The 13,574-nt window shown below is 33.5% G+C and overlaps 1 protein-coding gene across 1 annotated transcript; it reads right to left on the bottom strand.

Moving 5' to 3' along the window:
• Window positions 1-5,423: 5,423 nt before the first annotated feature.
• On the bottom strand, window positions 5,424-8,842 carry LOC127730538 (uncharacterized). The gene is made up of 2 exons (XM_052238975.1): window positions 8,810-8,842; window positions 5,424-8,001 (listed from the first exon to the last, which is right to left on the bottom strand). Exons 1-2 carry the CDS (start codon window positions 8,813-8,815, stop codon window positions 5,722-5,724), a joined length of 2,286 nt encoding a protein of 761 aa, XP_052094935.1. The 5' UTR covers window positions 8,816-8,842; the 3' UTR covers window positions 5,424-5,721.
• Between the last annotated feature and the right edge of the window lie 4,732 nt (window positions 8,843-13,574).

Raw genomic sequence — 13,574 nt, 5'->3', positions numbered from 1 at the left:
TGGGACAGTGGTGTAACACTACAACATAAAAACAAACTATAAAAAATAGTTGAAAAAGGCTTAACTCATCAGATGGATACAAATAGAAATACATCCAACAAAAACACAGAGTGGACGTGCATGGGTACTTATACATCCCCACAACAAAAAGACACTAAGTACAGATCTGAGAGTACTCCCAGTTACTGACAGCTAGTTCAAAGCCAGTAACAACTAATAAAAAAATTCATGAATCTAAGACTAAATTATCAATCAGTACACATCCAACATCCAATGGATTTAGTGTAAAGACGTCATAAACAGTCAGGGAAGAACATGACCTTGTGCAATGCCAAAGATACAGGTATCGACATATTGTAGAGCCATGAATGTGCATATGTATATAAAAATAATATTTAGTTTGATGTCTGTTTGTCAGGGTTCATCTGAACATGACCTCTTTATTAATATTAAAGTTTCATCGTTAGTTTGTTTCTCAGATGCTACTTATACATGTATAAGGTCAACTATTATATTTGGTCTAATGAATGATTGTAAGGTGTATAGTCTGGCGAGATTCATCTGACTTTGACAACATTTGCGTGGTAAATTGGCCAACTTTCAAGTTTTCCTGGTAAGATTGGTTTCTCAGATACTATAGCAAATGGGCAACTAAATTTGATGTAAAAATAATTGTTAAGAATACATGTCGCTGGTAGAGAGTTGTCTCATTGGCAATCATACCACATCTTCTTATTTTTATATGTCGGTCTGGCAGGGTTGGTCTAACCTTGAACCCATTCAATCATTATCGGAAAATCAGATTTCAAAGAATACGCTCTTGTTTATCTTAGAGTATGCAATACTAGTAACAGGAAGAACAATTTGAAATTGGTGTCCGAAGCTATCGACATTCTTATGGAGTACACGACGTTTGGAATTAAAGTTGAAATTTTAACGATGCCATTAGATTGTGCACTTTGGCACTGGTTTAAGATTAAATAAGCTTTATAAAGTCCACAACAGATGTTTCACTCGAATAAACATCTACAATATAATCATAAACGATAATAACGCAAGTTCATCCTTACCTTGGAAATGAGCGAGGAAAAGATATAACAAATCTTTCAAATCTGTGATCAGAAATTTAACTTGTTTTACATTTTGTCATATTGGGGTCTATTATAGCTTCCTCATATGCGGTATAGGTTTTAATCATTGTCTGGTGACCTATAGTTGCTTACATCTTCTTCATTTGGTCTCTGTTAGATAGTTGTCTTATTGGCAATGATACCACATCTCCTTATTTCAGATCGTAAATTATATTTTAAACTCCTAGTACTGTGTATTGTTGCTCTATGATATGGTGTCATGTAAAACCTATGTATAATATAAACTGTATTTACATAATAGTTATTGAAAAACTGGTCATTATCGTGATATATGGACTGCCCAAAGGACAGTGGTATTGACTAAGACAGCGATAATGACTGAGCCGTGTATATTTACAGTCATACCTGTAGTATCCCTTCTAGTTTGCATCCTTTATCTTGACAAATTTTTTTTGAAACGGCCATATTCTTTTCCAAGGTGTTTTGAACATTTGTTATTCGTCTAATGTCTTAGCATAAATTAGCTCGTAAATTTTTACTTTTGAACTGTTTTACATTGTAGCATACCATGGCTCTTTAAAGCTTACAACACGGAATGGGTTTCGCTAATTATTAAAGGACGTACGATGACATATAGTTGTAATGTTTCAATGAAATCATACCGCATCTTCTCATATTTTATCATGTTTGGTCGTACTTTGTAAAATAATCTGCTGCCATGTTTAAAAACATTTGCGCTGAAATTATAAAGGTGTCAGACCACCAGTTCACCCACTTCAATTTAGAACGTAGGTAAAAGTAGCCCTTCCCTGATAAAAATAGTGTTTTGATGTCATTGGTTACTTAAACTAACATACAAATTTGCAGAAATGAAACTTTTGGTGAAAGAGAAATATACGAAGACCACTTTGAGCAAAAATTTACTTGTCCACGAGTTTGCATTAAAAATTGAGGACTAATGCGCTCCATAGTTTACTTATTTAAGATTTCCAGAAAACCAGGGATTATTTTTAGTAGTACTTGACTTCCGGACGGTAGTTTTTTATTACAAGACTTTAAACATTGGTTGAAAATTGGCATGTAGAAAGGTGATACATGTACAATTCAGGATATACCTGGTTTCTATGAAGTAAAACTTAAGGTAAAATATTTAGAAAGCTGTGAAAATTGCTAAATTTTGTTGAAAAGATATGGATTTTGATATTGTGGTCTGAAACTTAAAGCTTACTAAATCCATATAAGCAATTGGCGACCGTTGCTGTTGATGTCCTTGTTTTTATCCGATAACCCTTTAATTCAGACCAACGGACATTTGGCATTCAAAACTAACACGCATTAATTCAATATTATGCACAGATATTACTAGTGTACAGATATTATAGAACGAATATAATTTCCTGCGAAGGTCAAAGGATTTTTTATGGATTTTTATATGTTTTAGTGATAGACAAGGAGTATCTATAAATCCGCTATAGCATGAGACCTTATCGCTCACTACAATTTATCGGATTTTAACGTGGTGATGAACAAGTATCACTATCGGAGCAAGTTTTCAGGAGAACGTGAAATCAATCTGGGTTGTACGAGTTCGTGTGTTGCCGAGTCTTGTGTTTTCTTTTGAAATTGTCCTCTATTACATATAAAGATTTTGCCTGACAGAACGATTATATTTTTCGTATAGCAATGCTATATTTCATGCCTACCAAAGGCTAGCATGCAATATTCAACGAGCGTTTTAGCGCAATAATATCATAAAGCAGTGCTAAAATGCTTAAAACTGTTAGCGATATCGCTAGGTAAAGACCAATGGCATGTTCTCATAAAAATAAGATGATGTGGTATGATTGCCAATGAGTCAACTCTCCACCAGAGACCAAATGACATAGAAGTTAACAACTATATGTCACCGTACGGTCTTCAATATTGTACAAAACCCATACCGCATAGTAAGCTATAAAAGGCCCCCGGAAATGACAAATGTAAAACAATTCAACAAGAAAACTAACGTCCTGATTTATGTACAAAACAATGAATTAAAAATAATATATGATATTCATCAACAAACGACAACCACTGAATTACAGACTTCTGACTTTTGACAGGCACATACATAATGTAGCGGGGTTAAATATGTTTCCTTGCGCAACCTTTCTATCTTTGGACGGTGGTGTAAAAGAACGACATAAGAACATACTATTAAAATCAGTTGAAATGGGCTTAACTCGTCAGATCGATACAAAGCACATAAAAACAAAACACAAAAACAAAAGACACAAAGTACATTTCTGAGAGTACTCGCAGTTAACTGAATGCTAGTTCAAATCCTATAACAACTAATAAAAAATCATGTTTCTAAGACTTATATATCAACCAGTACACATCCAACATCCAATGGATTTAGTGTAAAGACGTCATTAACAGTCAGAGTAAAACATGACCTTGTGCAATGACAAGATATACTAAATGACAGATTGTAGAACTGTGAATGTACATATGTGTATAACAATAAAACTATTTTTTGTTTCAATTTACTGAATCAATATTCATACCGATAAAACAAAATTCAAAGATCTGATTACAGTGTTGACTTGTTAACCTTTTAGGATAAGTTTATTTAAAAGATCGATACGTTAACCCGGATCGTATCTAAATTTACCGGTTCGGTAAACAACATCACAGTAAAAATTAGAATGTGCTATCGGTTTGTAATAAGTCTTTTACAAATACAGCCAAACTTGCAAACCAAATAATTGTGTCTATGGAATAATTTAGTAAAAGTTTTAATTAATTTGTGGTAACGAAATCCTTGACTCAATAATTTACCAGTAATAAATAGATTACGTTTATTAAAATCCAAAACGTCACTACAGACACGGGCATAGCGAGCAAGTTGTGAAATATAAACACCGTAAGATTGTGCCAAAGGAACATCACCGTCCAAAAAAGGAAAACTAACAATAAGGAACAAAAATTCGTCCCTATTGTCGTAAATTTCTATGTAGAGTTTCCCGTTTAATACTGAAATATCTAAATCTAGGAAAGGATAGTTATTACCGTTTATATTTGATTTAATTAAAGTAAGTTCCTTTAGGTAAATTTCGCAAGTATATTTAGAAAATTCTTGATTATTTAACGAAAAAAATATCAAGTTAACGATAAGTGTTGTTGAATTTATCAGGTAAAGGCAACTTACGCGGGTCTTCACTGAGTTTGGCCATAAACTGTGATTTATAACAGTACCACAACTAGTCTGCTATCAATGGGGCGCCATTGGTCTTGTCGTTTTTTAAGGTTTGTAGTGAAAAAAAGAGTCAAACAGTTCCTTATCGTGACATTTTTGATTTCATAGAAAAACAAAGGATATGGAGTATCCATCCAAGACACAAAATAATGAAAAAAGGAACAGCGCTTTTGTGGCTGTTTTACATCTCAAAGTCACAGTGGCACCTTCAACACGGAGCAAAAAAATCTCATCTCACTGCAGGTTTAAGACGGCCCCTAGCACCGGTTTGAGCGGAATTCTTTGCAAAATGATTCGATGTAACACTACCAAATCTGACAAGTAGTACATATTTAAAACAAAAAAGTTCCTACGGATATGTGTAAATATCAAACTATGTAGAATATATTTTAGTAATTAAGGTATCAAATGAAAGGTAAAGGACTTGTGATCCTTGTAGAACACATATTGATTGATAATTTTGAATATTACAAAAATGTATGAATGCATTCTAAAATTGAGGGCATATATTGCCTGTTTCTCAGATATGAAGTACTTTGCTTGGTGTTTCCAAAGTTCTGGTAACCAGTACGGTCTGATGGGAAAATAACGGTATATTGATCCCGCCCCCATAATTTTTGAAAGTGAAAAAAATTAATGTGGATAGGAATGAGGGCCAAGAATATCTTAGTACAAACTGGCCTAAAATTCAGAGAATGGTGGCACACACAAGAGAAGTTATTATTCAAATGACGGGTAATGCTTTTCATAACAGAAAACGTTTACCCGGTCGACGCACACGGTCTTACTCAAGTTTTCTTATTGTATATTCTAAAACAATTTACGAACTTTCGAGTATTGGTAAACAACTTTTGCATGACTTTAATAAATTTATGTTTCTGAAAGAGAATGGACAATTTGTCATATATTTATTTCACCAGCAGGGTCATTAAAAACATCTTAATAGAATTTGCAAGAATTAAGAGTATCACAGTTTCATATGTGTCCTGTGACATACCGGCAACATTATGTTTTCAGCAGAATAATTATAGCATAAAACAGCCGTTTCGATAGATATATAGAAAAGATTTATCTGTTGTCATAAACGAATGTTACTTTCAGGACATTTTAATAAACAAACAATTCAGAAGTAAATTTATGTATTTGAATATTTTGATACTGTAGCAATGAAATTAATGTTCGTTCAATGTGTTCTTCTAATAATAAATTATCATAGATCATTTAGAGTTTGAATATGTCACCAACAGTTGTGTTCGGCTCCTATGCATAGTCTTTGTTTTTTTCTCGATATTTTTGTTTTATGCCGGTCAATAAAAAAGTTAAGAACCAATGTCTCTTACGAAAATGACTGAGTGGAACAAATACGAAGGTCAGTGGTCCACTATTAGTTTATAATTCTAATTGATAGAATTCAATAACGGTCTGTCTTATTTTCAGTTTTCTAACCTTTGGATTGATCTTCTCTGTGAAAAAGCTGTGAATCAGATTTGGTAGAATAGTTATCAGCAAAACGCTTAAGACATGCAGTATTTCACTAGATTCATCCGTCCGCATCGGTCTGACGTACTGTGAAACAAAAACGATTGATGCCGAGATGAGAAATGACATCAAAGCTATCTGCAGAACTGACAAGAATATGCAAATGTGTAAAGGGCGATGCTTCCGAGTGACAAATTCAAACAGTTTTTTGGGTATGCCTGGTAACTGTCTTCTCTCACGGACTCTACGTCCCTCATTGTCCGTAGAAAGCATCTCAATATTAACTAATTCAGTTCCAGGTTCGGTCACAACATAATTTACATCCTCTCGTGTTTCACCGATGTATTTGACAGCTTTAATTGTTTTAAGAAGCAATTCAAAGTAGTCGTGTTCTATTTCAGAACCAATCCGATATACAAAGAACAAAAGCATGAAAAATGAATAAACAAACGTGAAAGAATAATTAGGAAATATCACAACCGAAAGATATACAAAAAATACAATACATGTCAAAAATGTGAAAGATGCCAGTATTATAATACAACACATAAAAAGAAAATACAAATATAGTATAGTTGTGATAAACATGAATATGGCTGTTAAAACACAATGTTTCTGTGTGAAATAGCGATGCAGACTCAATGTATAACCTCTGACACATATAAATAGGAATGAAATCATAGGTAACCCATAGTATATTATAACTAGGCACAACTCAATAAAGCACAATAGTATGTACAATGGCAATAGAAATATACAAATTGGCAATACTACTATAGGAAAGTTACATTGATCATTAAAAAAGCTCAAACTTCTTTGATAACGCATAATTTGATAACCGATAACGAAACTCCAAAATTTGGGATTAATAAGCATGAAAACATTAGATCGTAGGACACAATAAATTTTATGATAACCTGTACGATTGAGACAACACTTTGAAGATAACTTTTCGATTGTTGCAACATTCATTGACAGCAGAGACGAATATTCTCCGTTATCTGATGGGAGACCCATTTCAATATGTGACCCATGGTCAACGGGTATTACTAAAAGAACAATACCAGCTACAAAATACAGAAACAGAGCTATAAAAGGGCCTCCAAACATCGGTAGAAATAAAGATCGGCTTTCACTCAAACCACCTAGAATTGATGAAAAGCCGAATGGTATTTTATTTTTCACCAAAGCCGGTGCAAGTTCAGGCCATCCGATATAATACATAAGAATTTCCAAATAAACAAATAATGGTAGTCCTAGTACAAAAACAATTCGTCGTATCCTGGTAGCAGCAACTGGATGTTTAAAGCCCAATCCACAAATACCAAGGAATAAACTAGCCACAGAAACGGGGCTTCTTTTTTGTAAATATATATATTTGTCGTCGAAATCAAAACTCTGGTAGGATTTTTGCTTTGCAGTTCTGATCTTGCTTCCAGATTTCATAGAGCGAGCACTGCATTTCATCAACATAATAGGGAAAAAGCAGAAAAAGACCATTCCAACGTAATATGGCATCAGCTGATATTGGTTTAATCGACTATCGTTTTCGTCGGTGCATTCAAAAAGCTCTGTTCTGGTCTTGTAACAACATCTATATCCAAACATTCTGATTGCAAAACCAAAATAAATTTTTGCTGTATACCAGGCAGAATCTGTTATGCGAGGGTACGCACTATAGAAACACCAATAAGTCCTTATATTTTTCATTTTTTTGTCATGTTCTCGCCAGGTTTTTACAGACAGGGTATGTAAAGCTGTTGTTATACTTTGAACTGTTTCATTCTCCCCAAATTTGATCTGACATGACGGCGAAGTACTTAAAAGCTGTATTGTAATATCCGTTAAAGTTCTTGCGTCTAAAAGACCAAATGAGTAAAGCCAGTTGTCTATCATCCATGACGTATATAAATTTCCTTTTGCTTCATGACCAAGAGTCACACTCCATTCTAATGGCAAGAAGGTCTCATTTGATTTAGAATATTTCATTGGTTTCATATTTCGATCATATATTTCAAATGTAAATTTTGCAATCAAACTATCAGAATTGATCCATTCCGTTTTGAAGTTTTCCTTTGACGATTTACTGACTGTGAACTCACAAACATCATTCATTTTATCTAAATTCGTGTGTACGTCATTTGTAGACCGTGATATCACGAGATGAACAATCGCAAAGAGATATGTGTACTGAAAAATAAGAACGCACAATGTTATATTATATTAATTGGCCAATGGTATGTCAAGTCCCGTGCTACAGGAATCAATAATTTATAACCAAATATATTGAAAACATTTATATAAAAATATGTTTTTCATGATCATAGCTGTTTACCTAATAAATGGATGTCGGTCCTCGTATTTATCACAATAAGGCCATATGTTTATAAATAAAAAATGTTTGAGCTAAAGTATTTTGTAATATATATAGCATTATTCAATTTTTTGGTGTGCTTGTACCATTTCGGTTTATACATATATTGTTTTTATCCTGAAATTTACACCCAACACTTGAAACTTTAGTTATTAAAATCTAAATCATTGTCTCTAATTTTTCAAAGAAATCGACATAGTTTAAACGCGGACCGCGAAGAGGACCCCAAAATGAACTGGTACGCAAATCAGTGTGCACGACTAACCCACGGCTTCGTTTAATATATATATATATATATATATAAGGCTTTGTTTTACTCACGACTAACCACCGGGTTCTTTTAACACACAAGGCTTCATTTTACTCACGTTTCTCTAACGTCTAACCCCCGGGTACGTTTAACACACAAGGCTTCATTTTACTCACGTTTGTCTCAAAACTAAACCTCTGTATTCCCTTTTCTCTCACGACTAACCCACGGGTATGTTTAACATTTAAGGCTTCATTTTACCCCTCGTCTCTCACGATGAACCTTCGGATACTCTAGATATTGTCAGCTAAATTTGGTGAATGTTGAACGCATGTAGAGTTATTTTTTTAAATGTTATTTCACTAAAAAAATACCTTCATATTTACTCCCACCAACTTGATACCAGGTTAATAAGGAAGTTTATAAGAGGAACAAATATGTGGAACTTTCTTAAAATAAGTGTAATAATGCGATACGTGTAAGATTTAACACATAACAATAACTAATTTTCCTGTTCTTTTGTGCAGGTACATTTGAGTGAACAAACACTTTTTGCCAAAATTTAAGATAATGAAATCTACCAAAAGAGATTTATATATGATTTAACTGAAAGGAAGAATTTAGATGTGTTTAAACTATCATTTAAATGAATAACATGTTTTTTTCGTCCAGGTATATAACAATAATAAAAGATATTTATTTTTATTGAAAAAGTTTTTTAAAGTTTGTTTTTTATTTAAAAAGAAGACACCTCTTACGACATCACATTATTAACACGCAAGCCTACTTGTCTCGTCTTCATCATTCATTTGATGTGATACTAGTTTTTATACGATCGTATATTGGTATCACGTCGTCGTCGTCGTATGCGTCGTCCGAAGACATTTGGTTTCCGGACAATAACTTTGGTATATGTAAATAGAAATCTATGAAATTCAAAGACAAGGTTTATTACCACAAACGGAAGGATGGGATTGATTTTGGGGGTTATGGTCCTAACAGTTTAGGAATTAGGGGCCCAAAAGGGGCCCAATAAACATTTTTCTAGTTTCCAGACAATAACTTGCGTAAAGGTGTATAGATCTCTCTGAAATTAGACCACACGTTTCCATACCACAAAGGGATGGTTAGGATTGGCTTTGGGGGGTTATGGCTCAAACCGTGTAGGAATAAGGGGCAAAAAAGGGTGAAAAACCAGAGTTTCCTGGTTAATGGGCAATTACTTAAAAGTACAATGTTATGTTTGGATTACCTCCCTTACACTGCTTTTAAATTATGTATAAAGAAATAGTGTATTGTCTTGAGGTGATTAGCTGTCAATTTATTTTTAGAAGTTACTATTAAAAATGCTGATTAAGGAATATTAATTTTAGCCATGATTATGTATGTCATTTTCTATTTTAAGACTTTTATGATGTATTTAAATGGGTAATTATGGTTGCAAACTCCATTGAAAATTTGAATTGAGATTATGACCATACCTTGGGGGAAAGATTTTTTTTTAAAAAGGGAGGGGGGGGGGGGGGGGGGGCAGGTGAAAAAAAATTGTGGGGGGGACAATTTTTTTCTCTTTTCAGATTTCAGAAATTAAAAAGAAAATTTCTTCAAATATTATTTTTTTGCAAAAAGGGGGAGGGGGTAAACAAATTTTTTTTGGGGGGGGGGGGTCAATTCGCAACAGCATAGTGTATTGCACAAAAGTAAAAAAAAAGGGGGGTAATTTTTTTTTTTGGGGGGAGGGGTCAATTAGTAACAGCATAGTGTATTACACAAAAGCAAAACATTGAATATAAACTCAAATCATATAACCAATTCTAAGTCCTTTGACTACAGTTATTCTGTGTCAGAAACCTATAATGTGTCAAATATTTAATTACAATCCAAATTCAGACTGTATCAAGCGCGAATAGTGTGTCCATTTTTGCCCCAACTGTTAAGGGTTGGACCTCTGCGGTCGTATCCAGCTGCGCTCAGCGAAGCAATTTATTGTTTTTGTTTTTAATTGTGTTTCCGTTTATTGCGGACTCGGTTCGTTGATTTACATTTGTATGAACCTATAATGGAGAAGTGTCTGTTGGCCCAAGTGGTGTTTTAAGACACCGAATTCCTTTAGAAGTAAACGTATTTGAATGAATAGATGGATATAAATTATAATGCGTCAAATAATTTTTAGATTTATCTTTTTTTTTTTTGGGGGGGGGAGGGGGGGGGTGATATTTGATTAAAATGATATGAAACTTTTTTTGCACGGGGTATAGCGTTGTTGCCATCTAACACATAATTCCTCCCAAACAAGAGCTAGGGTATACATGGAAATATTTCAGTGAGACTGAATACCAACAAAAAAATCAAACAAACTAAATCTCACATATAAGTCAACATACGGTCTTCAACAAAAGACAAGAGTCTATACCACATGCATGTCTACAGTGTAAGTGTAGATAACAATAATTGCCAATAAGTCCAATGACGACTCCCAAGGATCCATCATCAAATCTTAAGAGGACAAACTCTAAACTATAAAAATAGACAACCTCACACGAAGAACGTACAATAAAATTCGATTGATATCGTTATTACAAGCAATAAAACCATTGGTATACAAAATATGCTATTAAGAAAGTGCCCAAACTGGTGATATAGAATTCCTGCTTTTTAACACTCTGACATTGGCTACTCTGCTACCTAGTAGATTCCATACAGCAATGTTATGTATAGCGTAGAAAAACAATGCTCACAGCGCTGAAGTACGTTCATTATTCATTTTTCATTATTCAAAATTCAATAATGAATAATGAAATAGTTCACTATTCACTATTCAATGTTAAGTGAAGAAAAATGAATAATAAAATAGTTTATGTTTCATTATTCAAGTTGAAGCGGTTAATAGTGAAATAAAAATAAAAAAATTGACTGTGACACTATAGCTATATCCCGTATTTATACATTAGTCTTTTTGGTGTTATCTAACAAATATTCAAATTGATATCAGAAAAAATAAATAAAAACACTCTTTAAATTTTGATTTGATTTATTTATCTGGTTCCTAGTTTCGGAGGATAAACTAGTGGGTTTTCCTAACTAATTTATACAGAAATTCCTTGGTTCAATGTATGGACGACCTGAATACCAAAACATATATATATAAATTAAAATACTCTATGTGGTCTTTTTTTATTTTCACTGGAACTTTGCTATTCTTCATCCTCTACATATAGATATAACAGGTCGATTGTTCAGCAATGACCATTAGAGGGGTAACGGAGGACCTAAATGCCAAAATACGCGTGAAAATTAAGAAATAGACAATTTTGAATAATGAAATGGATATTTTGAATAATGGAATGGACTGCCGCGACCTTATACCTCATTCGAAAGCTTATTAAGAGAGAAACATAAGGCATATAGTCAATATGTTCCGCAACGCATATTAGAGGAGTAACGAAGGACCTAAATATCGATATACGCGTGAACATTAAGAAATAGCTTATTTTGAATAATGGAATGGACTGCTGCAACCCGTCAGTCCCTAATCAAGGAAAAATGTATACACCAAATTAAAGCTTATTGATAGAGGAATAAATTGAGTATAAACGATATGTGCCGCAATGACCATTAGAGGAGTTACAGAGAACCTAAATGCCAAAATACACGTGAAAATTAAGAAATAGCCAATTTTGAATAATGAAATGGATATTTTGAATAATGGAATGGACTGCTCCGACCCTTTACCCCTAATTATAGATATACCTTATACCTCATTCGAAAGCTTATTAAGAGAGAAACAAAAGGTATATAGTCAATATGTTCCGCAACGCATATTAGAGGAGTAACGAAGGACCTAAATATCGAAATATGCGTGAACATTAAGAAATAGCTTATTTTGAATAATGGAATGGACTGCTGCAACCCGTTAGTCCCTAATCAAGGAAAAATTTATACACCAAATTAAAACTTATTGATAGAGGAATAAATTGAGTATAAACGATATGTGCCGCAATGACCATTAGAGGGGTTACGGAGGACCTAAATGCCAAAATACACGTGAAAATTAAGAAATAGCCAATTTTGAATAATGAAATGGATATTTTGAATAATGGAATGGACTGCTGCGACCCTTTAGCCCCTAATTATAGATATACCTTATACCTCATTTAAAAGCTTATTAAGAGAGAAACAAAAGGTATATAGTCAATATGTTCCGCAACGCATATTAGAGGAGTAACGAAGGACCTAAATATCGAAATACGCGTGAACATTAAGAAATAGCTTATTTTGAATAATGGAATGGACTGCTGCAACCCGTCAGTCCCTAATCAAGGAAAAATGTATACACCAAATTAAACCTTATTGATAGAGGAATAAATTGAGTATAAACGATATATGCCGCAATGACCATTAGAGGGGTTACGGAGGACCTAAATGCCAAAATACGCGTGAAAATTAAGAAATAGCCAATTTTGAATAATGAAATGGATATTTTGAATAATGGAATGGACTGCTGCGACCCTTTAGCCCCTAATTATAGATATACCTTATACCTCATTCGAAAGCTTATTAAGAGAGAAACAAAAGGTATATAGTCAATATGTTCCGCAACGCATATTAGAGGAGAAACGAAGGACCTAAATATCGAAATACGCGTGAACATTAAGAAATAGCTTATTTTGAATAATGAAATGGACTGCTGCAACCCTTCAGTCCCTAATCAAGGAAAAATTTATACACCAAATTAAAGCTTATTGATAGAGGAATAAATTGAGTATAAACGATATGTGCCGCAATGACCATTAGAGGGGTTACGGAGGACCTAAATGCCAAAATACACGTGAAAATTAAGAAATAGCCAATTTTGAATAATGAAATGGATATTTTGAATAATGGAATGGACTGCTGCGACCCTTTAGCCCCTAATTATAGATATACCTTATACCTCATTCGAAAGCTTATTAAGAGAGAAACAAAAGGTATATAGTCAATATGTTCCGCAACGCATATTGGTGATATTTTCGCTTTATATAATCCATAATTTTCGAATTTTACTGATCGAATTCACCGAAAGGTAATTAGTTTTAATAAATCTAATACATACAACAATATTTTTCTTTATCTAGATTCGGATATTTCAGTTCAACACGG

Source organism: Mytilus californianus, unplaced genomic scaffold (assembly GCF_021869535.1).
Source record: "Mytilus californianus isolate M0D057914Y unplaced genomic scaffold, xbMytCali1.0.p SCAF_2, whole genome shotgun sequence".
In the NCBI taxonomy this organism is placed as follows: Eukaryota; Metazoa; Mollusca; class Bivalvia; order Mytilida; family Mytilidae; genus Mytilus; species Mytilus californianus.
Note: the sequence above shows the minus strand (reverse complement) of the source record. Positions and strands in the feature narration are given on the sequence as shown.